The sequence below is a fragment of the Entelurus aequoreus genome, linkage group LG01, assembly GCF_033978785.1.
Source record: "Entelurus aequoreus isolate RoL-2023_Sb linkage group LG01, RoL_Eaeq_v1.1, whole genome shotgun sequence".
In the NCBI taxonomy this organism is placed as follows: Eukaryota; Metazoa; Chordata; class Actinopteri; order Syngnathiformes; family Syngnathidae; genus Entelurus; species Entelurus aequoreus.
Window position 1 is genome coordinate 99,658,436 of NC_084731.1, and position 26,672 is coordinate 99,685,107.

Below are 26,672 nucleotides of genomic sequence, written 5' to 3' on the forward strand. Positions count from 1 at the left end.
ATATAAATAATATACATACAGTCTATTCTACATCACTATTCACATGTGAATAACATAAAAACAGTCTATTATACAGCATTATTCACATGTGAATAATATAAATACAGTCTATTATACAGCATTATTCACATGTGAATAACATAAATACAGTCTATTACACAGCATTATTCACATGTGAATACCGTAAAGACAGTCTATTATACAGCATTATTCACATGTGAATAATATAAATACAGTGTATTATACAGCATTATTCACATGTGAATAATATAAATACAGTCTATTATACAGCATTATTCACATGTGAATAATATAAATACAGTCTATTATACAGCATTATTCACATGCTGTATAATAGACTGTATTTATATTATTCACATGTGAATAATGCTGTATATAAATAATATACATACAGTCTATTCTACATCACTATTCACATGTGAATAACATAAATACAGTCTATTATACAGCATTATTCACATGCTGTATAATAGACTGTATTTATATTATTCGCATGTGAATAATGCTGTATATAAATAATATACATACAGTCTATTCTACATCACTATTCACATGTGAATAACATAAATACAGTCTATTATACAGCATTATTCACATGTGAATAATATAAATACAGTCTATTATACAGCATTATTCACATGTGAATAACATAAATACAGTCTATTACACAGCATTATTCACATGTGAATACCGTAAAGACAGTCTACTATACAGCATTATTCACATGTGAATAATATAAATACAGTCTATTATACAGCATTATTCACATGTGAATAATATAAATACAGTCTATTATACAGCATTATTCACATGTGAATAATATAAATACAGTCTATTATACAGCATTATTCACATGTGAATAACATAAATACAGTCTATTATATAGCATTATTCACATGTGAATAATATAAATACAGTCTATTATACAGCATTATTCACATGTGAATACCGTAAAGACAGTCTATTATACAGCATCATTCACATGTGAATAATATAAATACAGTCTATTATACAGCATTATTCACATGTGAATAACATAAATACAGTCTATTATATAGCATTATTCACATGTGAATAATATAAATACAGTCTATTATACAGCATTATTCACATGTGAATAACAAATACAGTCTATTACACAGCATTATTCACATGTGAATAACATAAATACAGTCTATTACACAGCATTATTCACATGTGAATAACATAAATACAGTCTATTATACAGCATTATTCACATGTGAATAACATAAATACAGTCTATTATACAGCATTATTCACATCGGAATAACATAAATACAGTCTTTTATACAGCATTATTCACATGTGAATAATATAAATACAGTCTATTACACAGCATTATTCACATGTGAATAACATAAATGCAGTCTATTATACAGCATTATTCACATGTGAATAACATAAATACAGTCTATTACACAGCATTATTCACATGTGACTAATATAAATACAGTCTATTATACAGCATTATTCACATGTGAATAATATAAATACAGTCTATTATACAGCATCATTCACATGTGAATAATATAAATACAGTCTATTATACAGCATTATTCACATGTGAATAACATAAATACAGTTTTTTATATAGCATTATTCACATGTGAATAATATAAATACAGTCTATTATACAGCATTATTCACATGTGAATAACATAAATACAGTCTATTACACAGCATTATTCACATGTGAATAACATAAATACAGTCTATTATACAGCATTATTCACATGTGAATAACATAAATACAGTCTATTATACAGCATTATTCACATCGGAATAACATAAATACAGTCTTTTATACAGCATTATTCACATGTGAATAATATAAATACAGTCTATTACACAGCATTATTCACATGTGAATAACATAAATGCAGTCTATTATACAGCATTATTCGCATGTGAATAACATAAATACAGTCTATTATACAGCATTATTCACATGTGAATAACATAAATACAGTCTATTATACAGCATTATTCACATGTGAATAACATAAATACAGTCTATTACACAGCATTATTCACATGTGAATAATATAAATACAGTCTATTATACAGCATTATTCACACGTGAATAACATAAATACAGTCTATTACACCGTATTATTCACATGTGAATACTGTAAATACAGTCTATTATACAGCATTATTCACATGTGAATAACATAAATACAGTCTAACATATATATATATTACATACATATACAGTATATACATATATACACGTATATATATATATATATATATATATATATATATATATATATATATATATATATATATATATATATATATATATATATATATATATATATCAATGTGTGTGTGTGTGTGTGTGTGTGTGTGTGTGTGTATGTATGCTGTGTAAATGACATCATACTTTATTTCCTGTATTTGTTCTTCCAAAGGATCCAGCCGCCAGCTACGACTTCAACGACAACGACCCAGACCCATTTCCCCGATACGATGCCACCAATGAAAACAAGTAAGTTGACAAAGCAGATGAACCCTCATCATTTATGACATTTGTCAAATATGCCATCATTTTATCAATTGACATGATTTGAATGTAGATATATGTGGTCTAGATCAGTGGTTCTCAAAGGGTTTTAAGCCAGAAGCACCTGAGAAAACACTTGGCTCTCCAAGTAATGACCAACATTACAATACAGTATATTTAACATTATTGGCCACTGTAATGTTACACACAGTTTGAACAGTAACACTGTGTTTGATTATAGTAAAATAAAACACCGTCCTTAAATAATGAGTAAAAAAAATCAAATATATTTGATGAAGTTATTCTTTGGCGTGGATGAAGCCCAACTTATAGATTCATTCTGATTAATAATCAGGATTTTATATTGATGAAAACAATGGTGTTATAATTTTGGCCATAATTGTGCAGCCCTATGTGTAAGACTACATCTCATACATCAACACTATTTGTATCTATGTGTAACACTATTTGTATCTATGTCTAACACTATTTGTATCTATGTGTAACACTATTTGTATCTATGTGTAACACTAAGTGCAGTTACATCTTATGGCCAGCAAGTGCCATCTTGCAAAATTCTTACATTTGTTTTTATTTGCTTATCTCTTATGTTCATTAGGTGCTATCTTGCACGCTTTTCACATTTATTTGTATTTATTTATTTTATTACTTTGTTTCTGCCATATTACTTTGTTTGTAAGTCTTGTATTGCTTATTTATGTGCATTCAACTTTTACTTGAGGTACATGAAACAGTGTTTTTATCTACAATAATGTTTATTTTACAAAGGAAATCATTTTGAATGTGTTGTTTGTGTTTAAAAAAAAAAAAGTATATATATATATATATATATATAATACATTATATATATTATGTATATATATAATACATTATATATGTTATGTATATATGTAATACATTATATATATTATGTATATACTGTATACACGTTATATATATGATATATACATATATATATATATATACATATATATGTATATATATATATATATATATATATATATATATATATATATATATATATATATATATATATATATATATATATATATATATATATATATATATATATATATCGTTGCGTTGACCAGCATTCCTCCAATGGGGAATTCAAATTGCTAGTCTCTCCCAGATTCTTTTTATGGCACATAAGCTGATGTTTATATTCAATCAACAGGCAGTAATTGGTATTTTGTGGTTTATTCTCCAAGCTTAGAGGACAAACCTGAGACCAACCCAGCACCCAAGCGTTCCCTAGCCCGGTCCAGATCGGTCTCCCTTCAAACCCCCGGAAGTCCCGTGATCTTCCCTCTGTCCCTCGCCCCCACTCCTTTTGTTTAGACTACTCCGAGTTATCTCTACTCTGACACATTCCAATCTAGAAGGCAAACACCTTACTATGAGACTCAAAAGAAGGAAAAATACTAGCTATTCTTTATATGACTATGGGAGTTTAGAAAGAAGTAACACTTAAATATGGATATGATTCTGATCTGCTTCCAACAAGTTATATAGTCGAGGTTTCTGTATAATGAATCAACCACAGAAACCTCGACTATATACTGTATATATATATATATATATATATATATATATATATATATATATATATATATATATATATATATATATATATATATATATATATATATATACATATGTGTATATATATATATATATATATATATATATATATATATATATATATATATATATATATATATATATATATATATATATATATATATATATATATATATATATATATATATATATATATATATATATATACATATGTGTATATATATATATATATATGTATATATATATGTGTATAAATATATATATATATATGGTACAACATGTGATGTTGTTATTATTCAGGCATGGCACCAGGTGTGCGGGTGAGATCGCCATGCAGGCAGACAACAACAAATGTGGCGTCGGAGTGGCCTTCAACTCCAAGGTCGGAGGTAAGAGACTTTCTCTGTTTTATTGTGGGAAAGTGATTCATGTGGCCCCATTCCTGGGTGAGTGGGTCACTAATGAGAGGAAGAGGGGGGGGGGGGGGGTTAATAACTTTCAATGCAGTCTGCTGAAAATGACACTCTACTGCCATCTGGCGGCTAAAGTGGATAGTGCACCCTGCCCAATTCGTCACATTTCTTGTGTCAGGTAAACCGTGACGAATGGGGCCACATGGATCCACTTCCTACGGTACATGTAAAGTGGCTCATTGTATTTTGTACAATAAACAATTGTCACGTGGTCTTTCACAAACACTATTTGGGGGTCTTACACTGAAAGACAGCTGGGGTTTTTTTGTGATATTAAAAATCATTTTGTTGCATGATGTCACTCTCCCAAATGCCATGCAACAATGTTGCCATGGTGCTACTCGCCAACAGAACAAGCACATTAGAACTCTGCCTGCAACACTTTTCATGTTCCCGTGCAGGCATTCGCATGCTGGATGGGATCGTGACGGACGCCATCGAGGCCAGCTCCATCGGCTTCAACCCGGAACATGTGGACATCTACAGCGCCAGCTGGGGCCCCAACGATGACGGCAAGACGGTGGAAGGCCCGGGTCGTCTGGCTCAGAAAGCATTCGAGTACGGCATCCAGAAGGTAAATCATACAACTTCTGCTCGCTTCCTTTAAGGCAGACCTGGACAAAATAGGGCCCGCGGGGCCACATGCGGCCCGTTAACATTTTTCAATCCGACCCGCCGGACGTTCTACGTCATTTTTTTAGACCTTTAACATGAAAAGTGTATTTGCCATTATGATGTTTTTAAATGAGTGTAAGTCTTCAACTATAGAAAGTATTTCAATGGTTGGAATCTGCACTTTTGAGTGTTCTAGGAGTTATTAGGGTCATGTAGGTCATAGTAGCTCAGACCAGGAACAAAGCAGAGTGGGCGGGGCTTGTTTTCAGAGCAGCCAGCCCCAAACACATGTGTCAGAAACAGATGTGGAAGCACATTTTTACGTGATAATAAATCACATTGTAGGTGTTTATTGCACTTTGCATTCTTTTTTGTTGTGTTTTGCTTGGTCTGAGCAACGTTCACATGTTGTTAATATTCAGTGTTTTATTGTTCGTAGTTAATATTTTCTTTATTTCTTTATTTCAATGTACAATTTGTGTGAATTGTGTGAATTATATTTATATAATTTCTCATTTAACACAGTTTAGGGGGGCTTGGCATCTAGGAGGGTTTTGGCACGTAAACCTAAACCTGACATATTTACATAATATATATAAGGTCATGAATATGTGCTAAACTATTTTAAATAAAGACTGACATAATAATAGTAAATAAGACAGCCCACAAAAAGTGTTTGAAGATGGTTTGTATAACAATATCTATGCAACATTCTGCCCAAAGAAGCAGCATTACATGTTATGTAGACCCATGTTATTAACCATAGGGCCGAGGCCCATTATGAGGCCGCCAAAAATGATCTGTTCCTCAGCTGTGGGCTGTATGAGCCGCAGCACTACTCGGTTGTAATACACTTTTCCACCACTTGTGGCAGTAATGACAATGTCAAACAAACAGAAGAAGTCTGGAACTAAACTCATAGAGAAGTTTGTTAAGCGCAGAAATTATGACTAAAGTAGTGGAGCTGTACTTTCATTTGCACTTTAATTTAGTTTGAACTTTATTCAAGAAACATACTAAATAATATTAAATTGTGTTATTTTTGTATTAATTGAATTTAATTGTAACTATATTTCTTCATTTGACCACTGCAAATAAGAGTATTACTACTGTTAGTCTTTGAGTGGGCCCTGTGCTCCCCTGGTGTGGGCCCCGAAGTCAGAAAGGATAACAACTCTGCTCTAAAGGACCCCAGCAAGAGCGGTTTAAACCAGTTTCAGTATCAATACAAATACTGTACAGTGAACACTCACTGCTCTCTATCGCACCTTCCTGCAGGGCCGAGGCGGCAAGGGCTCCATCTTTGTTTGGGCCTCAGGTAACGGCGGCCGGCAGGGAGATAACTGCGACTGTGACGGCTACACAGACAGCATCTACACCATCTCCATCAGCAGCGCCTCCCAGCAGGGCTTGTCTCCTTGGTACGCTGAGAAGTGCTCCTCCACCCTCGCTACAGCCTACAGCAGTGGCGACTACACCGACCAGAGGATCGTATGTACACACATACACCACATGTACATACACACATATGTACATACACCACATGTACATACACCATATGTACATACACCATATGTACATACACCATATGTACATACACCATATGTACATACACACATATGTACATACACCACATGTACATACACCATATGTACATACACCATATGTACGTACACACATACATACACCATGCATACAATATGATGCATCACACATGCATGCATACAACATGAAACATGCATGCATACAACATGATACATCACACATGCATGCATACAACATGATACATCACACATGCATGCATACAACATGATACATCACACATGCATGCATACAACATGATACATCACACATGCATGCATACAACATGATGCATCACACATACAACATGATACATCACACATGCATGCATACAACATGATACATCACACATGCATGCATACAACGTGGTACATCACACATGCATGCATACAACATGATACATCACACATGCATGCATACAACATGATACATGCATGCATACAACATGATACATCACACATGCATGCATACAACATGATACATCACACATGCATGCATACAACGTGATGCATCACACATGCATGCATACAACATGATACATCACACATGCATGCATACAACATGATACATGCATGCATACAACATGATACATCACACATGCATGCATACAACATGATACATGCATGCCTACAACATGATACATCACACATGCATGCATACAACATGATACATGCATGCATACAACATGATGCATCACAATTTCCAGTTCCTCTATTGAACATGTTGGAAAAGGAGTAGGAAGAAGCAGAGTTTATTTCATCCTACCACTTTTCTTTTACACAACAGTTGCTAACACTTTTGTTGACTTCCTGTTCTCAATGTCTTCCCAATATACTCCATAAGTCATAACATTATAAATAAAGAAGTAAGTTATATTTCATATGGTGAGATAAATAAGATTATCTAGAAAATGAATGATGGATGAAATAAATTGAGAATGTTTATCTTCTTCTTCTTTGTACTTTGTAAACACTTTAAGTGTGAAGAGTGTCTTGAAGTGGATCATATTAGTACATTGTTTATTAATCCATTCCATCATTTCATTCCACTTACTGATGTTGTGATCTGCTGCCCAGATCATAGTCGGTTTAGGTTTTTCGAGTCACTTGTGTTTTGTTAGTTTTGGACTCCTTTAGTTCCTGTTTATGCACCTCTGAGTTTGTTACCATGGCTACTTGTTAGTTTCACCTGCCTCTTGTGTTCGGGACACGCACCTGTTTGTAATCACAGACATTATTTAAGCCTACCTTTGCCAGTCAGTCGGTCTGGCTTCTTTGTTTGCGTCACGCTACTGTTACCTAAGTTTTGCTTGTCTCCTAGCCCTTGCTAGTGATCTCTAGTCTGTGCTAAGTAGTAGCCTTAGCTTCAGGTGCGATCGGCACCTTGTTCCGTCGGGTTGTTTTCTGTTTTGTACCTCTTTCAGTGTTAATTTACGATTAAATCATGTTCCTACCCGCAAGTCCTGTCCGGAGTCGTCCGTTTGCATCCTGGGAGAACAAACCTCGCAGTAAGATGCAACCCCATCGTAACAACTGATATCCTGAAGGTCTTAAGTGTTGTACTTTAGCACCCCGATTAAAATTCCGACATACGTGTAGACTTTTGAAAGTGGAGCCTTTCTTTTGAGCGCTTTCTGTCAGGCACGCTTGCCTTGTTGGCATGGAAAATGGCAGCATGACGTAGAGCAGGGGTCACCAACATTTTTGAAAGCAAGAGCTACTTCTTGGGTAGTGATTAATGCGAAGGGCTACCAGTTTGATACACACTTAAATAAATTGCCAGAAATAGCCAATTTGCTCAATTTACCTTTAACTCTGTTATTATTAATAATTAATGATATTTACACTTAATTGAACGGTTTAAAAGAGGAGAAAACACGAAGAAAATGACAATTTAATTTTGAAACATAGTTTATCTTCAATTTCGACTCTTTAAAATTCAAAATTCAACCGAAAAAAAGATGAGAAAAACTTAAAAAAAGAATTTATGGAACATCATTAGTAATTTTTCCTGATTAAGATTAATTTTAGAATTTTGATGACATGTTTTAAATAGGTTAAAATCCAATCTACACTTTGTTAGAATATATAACAAATTGGACCAAGCTATATTTCTAACAAAGACAAATCATTATTTCTTCTAGATTTTACAGAACAAAAATTTTAAAAGAAATTCAAAAGACTTTGAAATAAGATTTAAATTTGATTCTACAGATTTTCTAGATTTGCCAGAATATTTTTTTTGAATTTTAATCATAATAAGTTTGAAGAAATATTTCACAAATATTCTTCGTTGAAAAAACAGAAGCTAAAATGAAGAATTAAATTAAAATGCATTTATTATTCTTTACAATAAAAAAAATAAATTTACTTGAACATTGATTTAAATTGTCAGGAAAGAAGAGGAAGGAATTTAAAAGGTAAAAAGGTATATGTGTTTAAAAATCCTAAAATCATTTTTAAGGTTGTATTTTTTCTCTAAAATTGTCTTTCTGAAAGTTATAAGAAGCAAAGTAAAAAAAATTATGAATTTATTTAAACAAGTGAAGACCAAGTCTTTAAAATATTTTCTTGTATTTTCAAATTCTATTTGAGTTTTGTCTCTCTTAGAATTAAAAATGTCGGGCAAAGCGAGACCAGCTTGCTAGTAAATAAATAACATTTAAAAAATAGAGGCAGCTCACTGGTAAGTGCTGCTATTTGAGCTATTTTTAGAACAGGCCAGCGGGCTACTCATCTGGTCCTTACGGGCTACCTGGTGCCCGCGGGCACCGCGTTGGTGACCCCTGGTGTACAGGCTCGGAATGTGTCATGGCCAAATGTCCCAACACTTGTGTAAAGACATTTCCTATATTTCATGTTGTTCGCCCGCTTCCTTGCAGACCAGTGCTGATCTCCACAACGAGTGCACTCAGACCCACACGGGGACGTCGGCCTCAGCCCCGCTAGCGGCGGGAATATTTGCCCTGGCACTGGAGCAAAAGTATGCAAAGTGTGCAGAGGGAACAGCATTCTACTTTCAATAAGCTACTCATTGTCATCCACTTGTCCCGTGTAGTCCAGACCTGACCTGGAGAGACCTGCAGCACATCGTGGTCTGGACGTCAGAGTTCGATCCCTTGGCTAATAATCCCGGCTGGAAGAGGAACGGAGCGGGACTGATGGTGAACAGTCGCTTCGGTTTCGGACTGCTCAATGCCAAAGCCCTGGTGGACCTTGCGGACTCCGCCAACTGGAAGCACGTGCCGGACAAGAAGCAGTGTATAGTGAGGGATGACTCCTTCCAGCCCAGGTGAGGATGCACACACCTCACCTACTTTTACACACTCATCTACTAACATACAAATACCACGCACTAAAAATAGTGTATTGGGGTTGTCCCTAATACACACAAAAAACAATCATACATCCACAACACATCTTATCTGTTGTGAACGACATCATCCATGTAACATGGATGATGTCCTCCAAAGACATGCACCTGGGGATAGGCCCCTCCCACCTCCAAAGACATGCACCTGGGGATAGGCCCCTCCCACCTCCAAAGACATGCACCTGGGGATAGGCCCCTCCTACCTCCAAAGACATGCACCTGGGGATAGGCCCCTCCCACCTCCAAAGACATGCACCTGGGGATAGGCCCCTCCCACCTCCAAAGACATGCACCTGGGGATAGGCCCCTCCTACCTCCAAAGACATGCACCTGGGGATAGGCCCCTCCCACCTCCAAAGACATGCACCTGGGGATAGGCCCCTCCTACCTCCAAAGACATGCACCTGGGGATAGGCCCCTCCCACCTCCAAAGACATGCACCTGGGGATAGGCCCCTCCCACCTCCAAAGACATGCACCTGGGGATAGGCCCCTCCCACCACCAAAGACATGCACCTGGGGATAGGCCCCTCCCACCTCCAAAGACATGCACCTGGGGATAGGCCCCTCCCACCGCCAAAGACATGCACCTGGGGATAGGCCCCTCCCACCACCAAAGACATGCACCTGGGGATAGGCCCCTCCCACCTCCAAAGACATGCACCTGGGGATAGGCCCCTCCCACCGCCAAAGACATGCACCTGGGGATAGGCCCCTCCCACCGCCAAAGACATGCACCTGGGGATAGGCCCCTCCCACCGCCAAAGACATGCACCTGGGGATAGGCCCCTCCCACCTCCAAAGACATGCACCTGGGGATAGGCCCCTCCCACCTCCAAAGACATGCACCTGGGGATAGGCCCCTCCCACCGCCAAAGACATGCACCTGGGGCTAGGCCCCTCCCACCTCCAAAGACATGCACCTGGGGATAGGCCCCTCCCACCTCCAAAGACATGCACCTGGGGATAGGTTGATTGGCAACACTAAATGGTCCCTAGTGTGTGAATGTTGTACATCTGTGATGAGGTGGCGACTTGTCCAGGGTGTACCCCGCCTGCCGCCCGAATGCAGCTGAGATAGGCTCCAGCACCCCTCCACCCCCCCCCCCGTCACCCCGAAAGGGACAAGCGGTAGGAAATGGATGGATGGACGTCCCGATACCAATATTTTGGTACCGGTACCGGTACCAAAATGTATTTCGATACTTTTCTAAATAAATGGGACCACAAAAAATGGCCTTATTGGCTTATTTGAACAAAAAATGTTAGAGTACATGAAACATAAGTTTATTATTGTCATTTAGTCCTTAAATAAAATAGACAACTTGTCTTTTAGTAGTAAGTAAACAAACAAAGACTCCTAATTAGTCTGCAGTAACATATTGTGTCATTTATACACCTATTATTTTGTACACATTATAAAGGACAAACTGTAAAAATGTATTATTAATCCATTTGTTCATTTACTGTTAATATCTGCTTATTTTCTGTTTGAACATGTTCTATCTACACTTCTGTTCAAATGTAATAATCACTTATTCTTCTCTTCTTTGATACTTGACATTAGTTTTGGTTGATACCACACATTTAGGTATGGATGTGATACCAAGTAGTTGCAGGATCATACATTGGTCATATTCAAAGTCCTCATGTGTCCAGGGACATATTTACTGACTTTATAAACATTATATGAATTTAAAAAAAGGAAAAAAGATTTTGTGACAATAAAAAATATCGATGTAATCATAGTAGTATCGACTAGATGCACTCTTGTACTTAGTATCATTACAGTGGATGTCAGGTGTAGATCCACCCATGGCATTTGTTTACACTGTGACGGTGGTGAGCTATTGTATCCTCCTAGTAAAGCATGTTTAGCTATTCCTCCTCCTCCAGTGATAATAATACTTGTAAGAAACATACTTTATTTGTCGCCATGGAGGCCAGGATTAGTGATTTAGAAGTAGCTAAAACACTGTGGATGGATGTTAGCCGCTAACTAGCTAGCCATGTGTTAAAGCAGCTCTTCCTGAGGGTGTTTCAGTGTTATAACTTCACCTTTATCTTGACTTTTTACACCAAAATGCGTCCATTCTCCCTTTTCTGTCTACACACTGTGTCTGCTTGTAAGTACTCTGTGTGTGTGCGCTGCCCAACATGCTCCTCTGCTCGTAAAACCAGCAATGTCACCACGTGACAAGAAGGGGAAGGAGGCGGGGGGGACTGGTACTTTTTAGAGGCACTATAGTACCGTGATACTAATGAATCATATTCGGTACTACCTATTAGTGGGTGTGTTGCAACTCTAGTGTGTACTATTAGTGGTGTGTTGCAACCTTAGTGTGTACTATTAGTGGGTGTGTTGCAACTCTAGTGCAGTGGTCCCCAACCTTTTTGTAGCTGCGGACCAGTCAACGCTTGAAAATTTGTCCCACGGACCGGGGGGGGGTATTATTTTTAATTTTTTTTAATTTTTTTTTTATAACATAAATAAATACAATCATGTGTGTTTATGGACTGTATCCCTGCAGACTGTAATGATCTATATTGATATATAATGTATATATTGTGATTTTTATGTTGATTTCATTTTTTTTTTTAAATAAATAAAAAAAAAATTTTTTTTTTTTTTTTTAAACCCTAGTGTGTACTATTAGTGGGTGTGTTGCAACTCTAGTGCAGTGGTCCCCAACCTTTTTGTAGCTGCGGACCAGTCAACGCTTGAAAATTTGTCCCACGGACCGGGGGGTTATTTTTTTATTTTATTTTTTTATTTTTTTATTTTTTTTACATAAATAAATACAATCATGTGTGTTTACGGACTGTATCCCTGCAGACTGTAATGATCTATATTGATATATAATGTATATATTGTGATTTTTATGTTGATTTCATTTAAAAAAATAAAAATAAAAATAAATTTTTTTTTTTTTTTTTTTTTTTAAATTTCTTGTGCGGCCCGGTACCAATCGGTCCGCGGCCCGGTACCGGTCCGCGGCCCGGTACCGGTCCGCGGACCGGTGGTTGGGGACCACTGCTCTAGTGTGTACTATTAGTGGGTGTGTTGCAACCCTAGTGTGTACTATTAGTGGGTGTGTTGCAACCCTAGTGTGTACTATTAGTGGGTGTGTCGCAACCCTAGTGTGTACTATTAGTGGGTGTGTTGCAACCCTAGTGTGTACTATTAGTGGGTGTGTTGCAACCCTAGTGTGTACTATTAGTGGGTGTGTTGCAACCCTAGTGTGTACTATTAGTGGGTGTGTTGCAACCCTAGTGTGTACTATTAGTGGGTGTGTTGCAACCCTAGTGTGTACTATTAGTGGGTGTGTTGCATGTGAACTACTAAGACTGCATGTGCAATTGATAAGTGGTGCAGACCCCCATTATTTAAATGAGGTGTTTGTGTGTACAGTAGGGACAGGATTCATCCGGCCCCATTCCCGGGTGAATCACACGTGAGAGGAATAGGGCTGTTAACCATTTTGCAATGCGGTCTGCCGAAAATGATGGAAAGTTCCACTCTACATAGCAAGTGACGCTGTGGTCAAAGGTGGAGTTTCCACAAAACACATTTTAAGATATCCAACACTCTACTGCCATCTGGCGGCTAAAGTATCTAGTGCACCACCGGATTTGTAATGTTTCATGTGTCAGGTAAGCTGTGAGGAATGGAAACATCCGATTCCCATGAACTACTCGTGGAAACACTCTTCATCCTACACATGTTCGTGCGCTCTCTGTTGAAGAAAAGCCTCTACGTTTAGAGCGTGCACTCTGCAGGGAGGCGCTGCACAATCACAACGGCGGCGCATTCACGCGTCTAGAATGATCCAAAAAACAAGGAAATGCATATTGTAATTAATTTTTTTATATGAAAGAACAGACGGCATAAAAAAACCGCCAGCAGACACCGAAATGTTGAATTTGCTTTAATCAGCCCCTTAAGTCATCCAGCAGCTATAACATTATAAAAGGATATTGCTGAATAGACGCTATGTCTGTTTTTTCGTTTTATTTCCGAGAGTTCAAAAATGTCGACACACGTAGGACGGAGGGTTTTCTGTTCATTGTCCGTCTTTACAGCGCCATCGCCTCCCTGCTCACCGCCGTGTGCGCAGACGCGATAATAAATAAAGACGCACAATAGCACCGGCAGAGCAGTTTCAGTCTTGATAGATCACACTGCTGATTACATTTGACTCTGCTCCTGGTATTGTGGCTGTTGTGATAATCAGCAGAATATTCTGCATGTTCATGAAGAGACTCTCAATGGATTGTGCTCGCTATTTAGCTCACTTAAAAGACGCCATCTTAATATTCGTACATCAGCTTTGCGTGGGCGATCAAGTTTGCACGTCTTTTAGCACACGCAAACAATTAGTAGATCCGGCATTATGTGTTTGAGGAGAGAAGAAGCCGGGAGATAACCGTGTTATAAATGACACATCATAACAATAACAAAGGCACTTCCTGTTGCCGTGACAATCATGTCTAAAAAGACATCTGGAGTCCCTTTAATTCTCTGCCATTTTGCTAATTGCTCATTTCCAAACATGACTTTTGGCTGGACATTAAAAGGCAAAGCTGTCAACTGTTCTGCTTGGAATGATGTTGAGGATTAGAGACCTTCAAACCACGTGCAATGATTTTAGTGCCATGTTTGACATGTGGGAGGTCCAAGCTGCCACAATTTGATTAGGATTATGGGACTCAATAGCACCAACTAGCATTACCTCGCTACACGTTTCAACCGGAGGATTTGGGTCTACATTTCCGTGGATGGCTGGTGGTCTACACCCCCTCCTGCTGTGCGCCAGCTTGACCACGGAAATCCTCTCATTCTTGGCTGGGAGAGTTCAGGATCAACTCTTTTTGCAAATGAATGAATGAATGGCAGCTTTTTCTGTATTTGTACTTCATACAGAGCTGGACTGGAACTTGTAAATGACTTTACACAACAACCACAATGACATGATCCGTTGGCTGGATCATGTTTTATTTTAGTGTGACTCCCTTAGTTCTGCTTTCAGCACCCCTGGGATTGTGTTTCTTGGTTGCCATGGGTGCTAATTATTTTCACCTGCTCCCGGGCACTAATCAGAGAGCTATTTATTCCTGCCTTGTAGTAACATTCATAATAACATGTCATATATACATGATGTAAGTATATATGTAGTATCTAGTAACATTCATAATAACATGTAATATATACATGATGTAAGTATATATGTCATGTAGTAACATTCATAATAACATGTAATATATACATGATGTAAGTATATATGTAGTATCTAGTAACATTCATAATAACATGTAATATATACATGATGTAAGTATATATGTCATGTAGTAACATTCATAATAACATGTAATATATACATGATGTAAGTATATGTGTCATGTAGTAACATTCATAATAACATGTAATATATACATGATGTAAGTATATGTCATGTAGTAACATTCATAATAACATGTAATATATACATGATGTAAGTATATATGTCATGTAGTAACATTCATAATAACATGTCATATATACATGATGTAAGTATATATGTCATGTAGTAACATTCATAATAACATGTAATATATACATGATGTAAGTATATATGTCATGTAGTAACATTCATAATAACATGTCATATATACATGATGTAAGTATATATGTCATGTAGTAACATTCATATTAACATGTAATATATACGTGATGTAAGTATATATGTCATGTAGTAACATACATAATAACATGTAATATATACATGATGTAAGTATATACGTCATGTAGTAACATACATAATAACATGTAATATATACATGATGTAAGTATATATGTCATGTAGTAACATTCATAATAACATGTCATATATACATGATGTAAGTATATATGTCATGTAGTAACATTCATAATAACATGTAATATATACATGATGTAAGTATATATGTCATGTAGTAACATTCATAATAACATGTCATATATACATGATGTAAGTATATACGTCATGTAGTAACATACATAATAACATGTAATATATACATGATGTAAATATATATGTCATGTAGTAACATTCATAATAACATGTTTTATATACATGATGTAAGTATATATGTCATGTAGTAACATTCATAATAACATGTAATATATACATGATGTAAGTATATATGTCATGTAGTAACATTCATAATAACATGTCATATATACATGATGTAAGTATATATGTCATGTAGTAACATTCATAATAACATGTCATATATACACGATGTAAGTATATATGTCATGTAGTAACATTCATAATAACATGTCATATATACATGATGTAAGTATATGTCATGTAGTAACATACATAATAACATGTAATATATACATGATGTAAGTATATATGTCATGTAGTAACATTCATAATAACATGTAATATATACATGATGTAAGTATATATGTCATGTAGTAACATTCATAATAACATGTAATATATACATGATGTAAGTATATATGTCATGTAGTAACATTCATAATAACATGTCATATATACATGATGTAAGTATATATGTCATGTAGTAACATTCATAATAACATGTAATATATACATGATGTAAGTATATATGTCATGTAGTAACATTCATAATAACATGTCATATATACATGATGTAAGTATATACGTCATGTAGTAACATACATAATAACATGTAATATATACATGATGTAAATATATATGTCATGTAGTAACATTCATAATAACATGTTTTATATACATGATGTAAGTATATATGTCATGTAGTAACATTCATAATAACATGTAATATATACATGATGTAAGTATATATGTCATGTAGTAACATTCATAATAACATGTCATATATACATGATGTAAGTATATATGTCATGTAGTAACATTCATAATAACATGTCATATATACACGATGTAAGTATATATGTCATGTAGTAACATTCATAATAACATGTCATATATACATGATGTAAGTATATGTCATGTAGTAACATACATAATAACATGTAATATATACATGATGTAAGTATATATGTCATGTAGTAACATTCATAATAACATGTAATATATACATGATGTAAGTATATATGTCATGTAGTAACATTCATAATAACATGTAATATATACATGATGTAAGTATATATGTCATGTAGTAACATTCATAATAACATGTCATATATACATGATGTAAGTATATAAGTGAATGTGCTGGCTAATTACAACAGCATTTTGTGGTCACTCGGGTGTGTTTGTGTGTAACTCTTGCTGCTATTCCTGTCCTGTCCCGCAGGGATCTAAAAGCCGCAGGGGAGACCACCATCGAGATCCCAACTCGAGCGTGTGCGGGCCAGGAGAACGCCATCGCTTCTCTTGAGCACGTGCAGGTGGAGGCCAGCATCGAATACACCAGGAGAGGAGATCTGCACATCACGCTGACCTCGCCAGCTGGTGAGGCCCCAACACACACACACACACACACACACACACAAAGAACCGATTCCATGGACTCAAATCCCTTTTTGAGAACCGGTTCCCCTTATCGAGGCCACTATAGTAAAGAAAAAGAGTTGGTTCTTTATTCGAATCCCTGTGAACGAATCCCTTCCCACGTACAGGAAATGCCCTGTGGGACCTGCAATGTTATGCCCATTTGATTGTAGACTCTTACTGACACCTTGTGGCGATATGAAAATACTACGCGTCATTAGTTTGGGCACTTCCGGGTTGAGACAATTGAGAAGTAGACAAGTTGTGTTAGCTCTTAAAAGCCTTGGAAAAGATAAGTGTGTAAGTAAACTGTTTAACTTGTTTATGTAACTCAATATTAAGGTGGAAAGTGGTTAAGTTTGATACTAAGATGTTTATTGAAAAACGATTTTTGTGCACTGTTTCAATGGATGTTTTGAGGACTTCAAATGGCTGCCAGTCGTGTATTTCCACCATCAAAATAGTTTCAACACTCAGGAGTATTTGTTTGATGATAGTACTGTATATTTGTGTGAAGCTAATATTTACATATTGTGTATTACATTTCAGTATGTTCATTGAATCACATAGCTTATACATTTGTCATTGTGTGTATTTCAGTTTAAAAAAAAAAAAAAAAACAGTCCAGTGCAAGACAAAAGTAAAGATAGGAAAAGACAAAGCAAGATCAACAACAATAAAGAGCCTAAATGGATTAATCTGCTTTGGAACTTTATTAGACGTCTTGGATTGTTTGTTAGCTGTCTGCCAAGCTGTATAAGCTCAACACGTATAGTGAGGGCAGAACAGGCAATATGCAATTATTGCCAGGCTTCGCTCTCATGTAAGGGGGGAAGAATTGTTGATTGATGACTGTGGAGTTCTTAGTGTCATAGTGTGTGTAGTTAGTATGTTCCAATAGCAGCAGAAGTGCACTTTTTGGAGAGCTGTATTATTTTCAGTTTTGTGCCCAAAGGACTGATTTTATTTAACACTATATTATTATTTATACACCTATAGTGATCACAGAGACAGGTTGTTTTTGTGTTACCGTATATACTTGTTTTTCTGAAAAATCCCACGAAATATACTTTGGGTAACAGTCAATTTTTTTTTTTTTTTAATTTTTTTTAGGGGGTTAACAGTCAATATGTATTTATTTATTTATTTTAATTTTTTTCTTATAAAATAAAAGTGAGCTTTTGTTAAACCAAATATTGTGTTTTTTTCCATATACAACAACCTATCTGGATTCGATGAGAATCGATAAGGAATCGGTTCGATAAGAGGATTCGATAATGGGCTCAAACTCGATAATTTCTTATCAAACATCATCCCTACTGCTAATGCAACCAATATTATCATACATGTTTTGTTGAAATTTCCAGAGCATTATTATACATTGACCGCTGTTATTTTTATTGTTATGTGGTTTTTTTTACAGCGCATTACCGTGGAGTTGAAAAACAGTACAAATGTTATTTTTACGGTAAAATTTTAGCGACTGAGCTGCCAGTTTTTTTTACAGAAAAATCTACTGTCATTTTTTTACAGTGCAATACTGTAACTCAGTGTAATAAAATGCTATGTTGAAATTTCCAGATCATTATTATACATTGACCGGTTATTTTTATTGTTACATTTTAGTGAGTCATTGTTTTGTTTTTACAGTGCATGACTGTGCAAAAACAGTACAGATGTTATTTTTACGGTAAAATTTTAGCAACTGAGCTGCCAGTTTTTTTTTTACAGAAAAATCTACTGTCATGTTTTTACAGTGCAATGATATACATTAAAAAACAGCATTGCTGTTACTTTTACCGCAAATTTCCAGCGACTGTGCTGCTACTTTTTTTTTACAGTAAAAACCGAGTTTCCAGTTTTTACAATGCATTAGTGTAAATTAAAAAATGGTACCACTGATTTACTGTAAACTTTTTAGTGACTGAGCTGCTACTTCTTTTTTACAGTAAAAATGTTGTTTCCGGTTTTTACAATGCATTACTGTAAATTAAAAAAAGGTACCACTGATTTACTGTAAAATTTCTGGCGACTGAGCTGCTACTTTTTTTTACAGTAAAAACCGAGTTTCCGGTTTTTACAATGCATTACTGTAAATTAAAAAATGGTACCACTGATTTACTGTAAACTTTTTAGTGACTGAGCTGCTACTTCTTTTTTACAGTAAAAATGTTGTTTCCGGTTTTTACAATGCATTACTGTAAATTAAAAAAAGGTACCACTGATTTACTGTAAAATTTCTGGCGACTGAGCTGCTACTTTTTTTTACAGGAAAAACTGAGTTTCCGGTTTTTACAATGCATTACTGTAAATGAAAAAAATGGTACGACTGATTTACTTTAAAATTTTTAGCGACTGAGCTGCTACTTCTTTTTTACAGTAAAAATTTTGTTTCCGGTTTTTACAATGCATTACTGTAAATGAAAAAAAGGTACCACTGATTTACTGCAAAATTTCTGGCGACTGAGCTGCTACTTTTTTTTTACAGTAAAAACTGAGTTTCCGGTTTTTACAATGCATTTCTGTAAATGAAAAAATGGTACGACTGATTTACTGTAAAATTTTTAGCGACTGAACTGCTACTTCTTTTTTACAGTAAAAATTTTGTTTCCGGTTTTTACAATGCAATACTGTAAATGAAAAAAAGGTACCACTGATTTACTGTAAAATTTCCAGCGACTGAGATGCTACTTTTTTTTTACAGTAAAAACTGAGTTTCCGGTTTTTACAATGCATTACTGTAAATTAAAAAATGGTACCACAGACTTACTGTAAAATTTCTGCTGAAAGAGCTGCCCATTTTTCCGGGTAAAATCTACTGACTTTTTTTGGCCCCACCTTGAGCATCCCTGCACTAAAAGGCAAGTGAGTGCCGCTACTGAAAGTCTTTTTCCGCAGGCACCAGCACAGTGCTGCTAGCTGAGCGCGAGCGAGACACTTCGTCCAATGGCTTCAGGAACTGGGACTTCATGTCAGTCCACACGTGGGGGGAAGACCCTTCTGGAACCTGGACCATCAAAATCACCGACACTGTAAGTTCTTTTACTATCTGGACATGAGTTGATGCTCAAAACCTCCAAAAGCAGACATCATAAGTGACAGCGTTCGGTTGACAAATGATAATTGGGTAAAGTGCTGCCTCTAATAATCCTGGTGTCGCTGCGACAGTCGGGCCGCATGGAGAACGAGGGTCGGATCTTGAACTGGAAGCTGATCCTGCACGGCACGTCAGAGAAGCCGGAGCACATGAAGAAGCCTCGCGTCTACGTTCCCTACAACGCCGTGCAGAATGATCGCCGTGGTGTGGAACACATGGATGACATGATGGAGGTGAGGCCTGGGCTCTGGACGTTGAAAGAAATCAACTCAACTTAAAAGGCTTCAATTAATTTCACTCAAAAGGCCCCTGGAACTTTGGAGCTTGTTTCCTAGTTCTGGACCTAAAAATGATGTTTGCATGACATGATGGAGGTGAGGGCTGGGCTCTGGACGTTAAAAGAAATGAACTCAACTTAAAAGTAGGGATGTCCGATAATGGCTTTTTTGCCAATATCCGATATTGTCCAAGTCTTAATTACCGATACCGATATCAACCGATACTGATATATACAGTGGTGGAATTAACACATTATTATGCTGATAAGGTCCTTTTTAAAAAAATGAATAAAATAAAATAAGATAAATCAATTAAAAACATTGTCTTGAATAAAAAAAGAAAGTAAAACAATATAAAAACAGTTACATAGAAACTAGTAATGAATGAAAATGAGTAAAATTAACTGTTAAAGGTTAGTACTATTAGTGGACCAGCAGCACGCACAATCATGTGTGCTTACGGACTGTATCCCTTGCAGACTGTATTGATATATATTGACATATTGTTAATATTAATAACTGTATCCCTTGCAAACTGTATTGATATATATTGACATATTGTTAATATTAATAACTGTATCCCTTGCAGACTGTATTGATATATATTGAAATATTGTTAATATTAATAACTGTATCCCTTGCAGACTGTATTGATATATATTGATATATTGTTAATATTAATAACTGTATCCCTTGCAAACTGTATTGATATATATTGATATATTGTTAATATTAATAACTGTATCCCTCGCAGACTGTATTGATATATATTGATATATTGTTAATATTAATAACTGTATCCCTTGCAGACTGTATTGATATATATTGATATATTGTTAATATTAATAACTGTATCCCTTGCAGACTGTATTGATATATATTGATATATTGTTAATATTAATAACTGTATCCCTTGCAGACTGTATTGATATATATTGATATATCATGTAGGAAGCAGAATATTAATAACAACCCTTTTGTGTGAATGAGTGTAAATGGGGGAAAGTATATCTTGTGTTTTTATGTTGTTTAATTGTTATTTTTTTTAAACAAAAAAAAAAGCGATACCGATAAAAAAAAAAAACGATACCGATAATTTCTGATATTACATTTTAAAGCATTTATTGGCCGATATTATCGGACATCTCTACTTAAAAGTCTTCAATTAATTTCACTCAAAAGGCCCCTGGAACATTGGAGCTTGTTTCCTAGTTCTGGAGCTAAAAATGATGTTTGCAGCAAATATTCCTCCCAAAATAGACACCATGCTGATTGTTGTGTCATGACTTGTAGCACATTCTGGAACGCCCACTTTTAGCTCCTTTTAGCTTCCATCCTTTTACATTTTCTTTTGGTCGGACAATATTTTGCAGAGTTGTTGCTTCACCAAACACTCATAGCTTAAATGTGTTTTAACCCTCCGAGACAAGATAAAAGACATAAATAATCCATAAATATGACAAATATCCAACAAACCTTCAACAAAGTGGTCACTGGAAAGTCTGCTTCTTGGACTGGACTGGGTGCCATTTTCCTCCTGGGCTTTTGTACCATCTTTCACCCTTCTTGGTTGCCTCTCCAGGAACTCTGAACACACTTTTATCCTTTCCCTGATTCCAAAGCTTCTGTTGCGTTTGACCAGATGTTCCTCCAAGTGGGATGTAAAACGCTGGTCAGTCCCAAGTTCCTTAATGACATATAAACTGAACTCAAAAGGTACCACCAAGCATAGAATAGGTATTTTGTAATTTATTGTCAAATATTTGAGAATAGAGACCAGCCTCGAACAACACATCCAAATGCGTAGCCCAAGTTGATCTTGCATTCAAAAGGAAAAAGCAACTCTTTTCACACAAAGAAAGCCCCCCCCCTCTCAACACTGATAAGAAGAGAGACTTGGGGGTTGTGTTCACATTCCTGATGGTTTACGACCCTGTCTAAACAGGCAATCTGAAGACAAAGAGAAACTAGTATACAGAGTATACATGGAAAATTATGAGCTGATTCAAACATGATTATGAATAAAGAAATAGCTCTTAAACATATGCATTATCCACACTTCCAACAGCCTACAAAAACACCAACATAGGAACATTTCCTCCGAGAGTCAACACACTTCAACACTTCAAGGCTGACATATTTAATAATAAGATGTTGAAAAGTTCCTGATTGAGAAGACATCATGGAAATGATGATTCTTTTATATTTATTGATGTTAATTAACTCTATCAGTTTTGAAGTAATGATGGACCTGCAGGGGGGCTTAGTCATCAAAATGATACTTCTACAGTCCTTTATCCACACAGTTGTGTTGATGACATCACACCAAGGCATATCCATTATGGCGATACAGGTATTTATCTACTGATTACTGGAAAACTAACTGATGATACAGTTAGTTATCTACTGATTACTGGAAAACTAAATGATGATACAGTTAGTTATCTACTGATTACTGGAAAACTAAATGATTATACAGTTATTTATCTACTGATTGCTGGAAAACTAACTGATGATACAGTTAGTTATCACCTGATTACTGGAAAACTAACTGGAGATACAGTTATTTATCTACAGATTACTGGAAAACTAACTGATGATACAGTTAGTTATCTACTGATTACTGGAAAACTAAATGATGATAGTTATTTATCTACTGATTACTCGAAAACTAACTGATGATAACTGATGATACAGTTAGTTATCTACTGATTACTGGAAAACTAACTGATGATACAGTTAGTTATCTACTGATTACTGGAAAACTAACTGATGATACAGTTAGTTATCTACTGATTACTGGAAAACTAACTGATGATACAGTTATTTATCTACTGATTACTGGAAAACTAACTGATGATACAGTTAGTTATCTACTGATTACTGGAAAACTAACTGATGATACAGTTATTTATCTAGTGATTCCAGTGAAATACAGTAAACAAGAACAATGACAACTTGGTAGAAGTGCACTTATTTGTGAAGTGTGAAGTGAAGTGAATTATATTTATATAGCGCTTTTCTCTAGTGACGCTTTTTACATAGCGAAACCCAATATCTGAGATACATTTAAAGCGGTGGGGGTGGCACTGGCAGCAGGTGGGTAAAGTGTCTTGCCCAAGGACACAACGGCAGTAACTAGGATGGCGGAAGCGGGGATCGAACCTGGAACCTATGGAGAATGCATATATATGTTTAACAGTTATTTCTTTATTCATAGTCATGTTTAAAGCAGCTAGTGTTTTTCCATTTGTACTCTTTCTATTTTTTCATTTTATGTCCGCAAGTAAACTGTGTGTGTTACCTTGAAGACTTGGAATGTAGGAGTTGGAGTACTCCCTTATATCTTATCTGTAGTAGAAAAGTGAGCCTGTATTCCTTTCTGGAGAGGGTGGGGGCTGTTTGCGTATTCAAGAGGTTGTCTCTTCCTGTTTGAATGTTAGATCAACTAGAGCAGCAGATATGAATGTATTGGTTGAGTTGAACTCTTAAAGCTTTAGTATAAACTTGAAAATATTCCAATTCTGTCTTGATGGTCCTTCTTACTCAGCATATATGTCATCGAAAGAACTTGGGATTGACCAGTAACTTAAAGAACTTGGGATTGACCAGTAACTTAGATTCCCTTGGAGGAAGAACTGGTCCGACGCAACAAACCCTCAAGTTGCTGGCACGGCCACTCTACCAACCGAGCTATATTTCAAATTAGATTCAAAGAACGATAAAGTAATGTAAAATAAAATGATGATACATAAACTGATAACGTTTACTAAATCCCATTGTGTACTTTTTTTTTATATTTTCTTGATTATTACCATAATACTTTCATAAATATAAACATTTTAAACTTCTAGTCATGTGGCTTTCTTGTATTCCGCTGTATTCTGATATCATATATTCTCCCTCTGTGTGACGATACAGGAGCCCACTGAAGCCCGCCCGCCTCAGAAGACAAACCCACAAGCCTCTAACCCAGAGACGGAAGAGGCGAGCCCTCCAAAGTCCCCCACGCAGGCCTTGCTGCGTCTCCTGCAGACAGCCTTTAACCGGCAGAGCCCCGCCTTCCAGGGGCCCCGGTCAGCCTGGAGGAAAGCGCCCCCTGGAAGATTGACCTCCCTCCCGGCGACGCGAACCCCACCGCAGAAACTGTACCAGGCCCTGGACATGCTGGACAAGTACGACAGCGTGTACAGTGACTACAGCGATGGCTTCTACAGCAGCAAGCCTTACAGGCACAGAGATGACCGCCTGCTGCAGGCTTTGTTCCACATCATCACCGCTGACCAGCACAAATGACAGCAGTTTGATTCCGGAATGGGTTGGTTGGGAAGCAGAGGACCAAGAGGAGAAGAAGAAAAGAGACCTCAAAACTCGTATTCAGTTCTGTGTTGTCCCCCAAAATGCTGCATATCTGATCTCCTAATCTTCAGTTCAGGAATTAGTTTTTAGTTCTGAGTCAAGCCGAACTTCTCCGCTCACCTTTCGGTCTTTCCTGCCTGCGTCACAATACGTCTTTTCTCCAGGATAATGTTGACTTTTACGTCAGGTGACCTGCAGTGCTGTGCAAAAGTCTTGGCGAGCTTTACCTCTAAAGGCTTAGTGGCCACATGCGTGGACAGCACCTTTTAGATCTTATTTCCAAAATGGTGTACACTACTGAATTGGGGTCTAATGGCCACTTATGTGGACACTTATACTGCCATCTGGTGGTGTCAGAAGAGTATAACATACAATGGAATTTGGAAAAAAAAAGTGTAAAAATAAGAATTAGCGTATCACTACACATGAAGTCATACTTGCCAACCCTCCCGTTTTTAGCGGGAGAATCCCGATATCCAGCGCCTCTCCCGACAACCTCCCGGCAGAGATTTTCTCCCGACAAACTCCCGGTATTCAGCCGGAGCTGGAGGCCACGCCCCCTCCAGCTCAATGCGGACCTGAGACTGAGTGGGGACAGCCTGTTCTCACGTCCGCTTTCCCACAAAATAAACAGCTTGCCTGCCCAAAGACGTCATAACATCTAGGGCTTTTGTAGAGTGCACAACTGCGCACACAACAAGGAGACGAAGCAGAAGAACGAGGAAATTACAGACACGGCGGCCGAAATGATATACTCATCATGAACGGAGAAGTTAAACAGGACAATACTGCCATCTAATGGATAGCCACTGGAACACTGAAATTCAAGTTTTTTTGTTTTTTTTTCTATGTAAATAAAATAAAATAAAATAAAAAATATATATAGCTAGAATTCACTGAAAGTCAAGTATTTCATACATATATATATATATATATATATATATATATATATATATATATATATATATATATATATATATATATATATATATATATATATATATATATATATATATATATATATATATATATGAAATACTCGAGTTGGTGAATTCTAGCTGTAAATAACCACGCCCCCAACCACGCCCCCCCCCCCCACCCCCACCTCCCGATATTGGAGGTCTCAAGGTTGGCAAGTATGCATGAAGTACACGTTTGTGTACTTATGGACTAAATACATCATATCAAAAGATGATTCTTAGTTTTTATTCTAATTAGGGTCCAATAAGCCCAAATAGCAAAGAGAAAT

General features: G+C 36.3%; 1 protein-coding gene across 1 annotated transcript in view; it reads left to right on the top strand.

Moving 5' to 3' along the window:
• pcsk1 (proprotein convertase subtilisin/kexin type 1) overlaps window positions 1-26,352 on the top strand; it is a 47,135-nt gene extending 20,783 nt beyond the window's left edge. The window contains 10 exon segments of the mRNA XM_062040618.1: window positions 2,460-2,536; window positions 4,457-4,545; window positions 5,031-5,203; window positions 6,523-6,735; window positions 9,707-9,807; window positions 9,883-10,116; window positions 17,493-17,650; window positions 20,588-20,721; window positions 20,858-21,019; window positions 24,986-26,352. Coding sequence (XP_061896602.1) covers window positions 2,460-2,536; window positions 4,457-4,545; window positions 5,031-5,203; window positions 6,523-6,735; window positions 9,707-9,807; window positions 9,883-10,116; window positions 17,493-17,650; window positions 20,588-20,721; window positions 20,858-21,019; window positions 24,986-25,360 — 1,716 coding nt within the window. The 3' untranslated portion in view covers window positions 25,361-26,352.
• The last annotated feature ends 320 nt before the right edge of the window (window positions 26,353-26,672 follow it).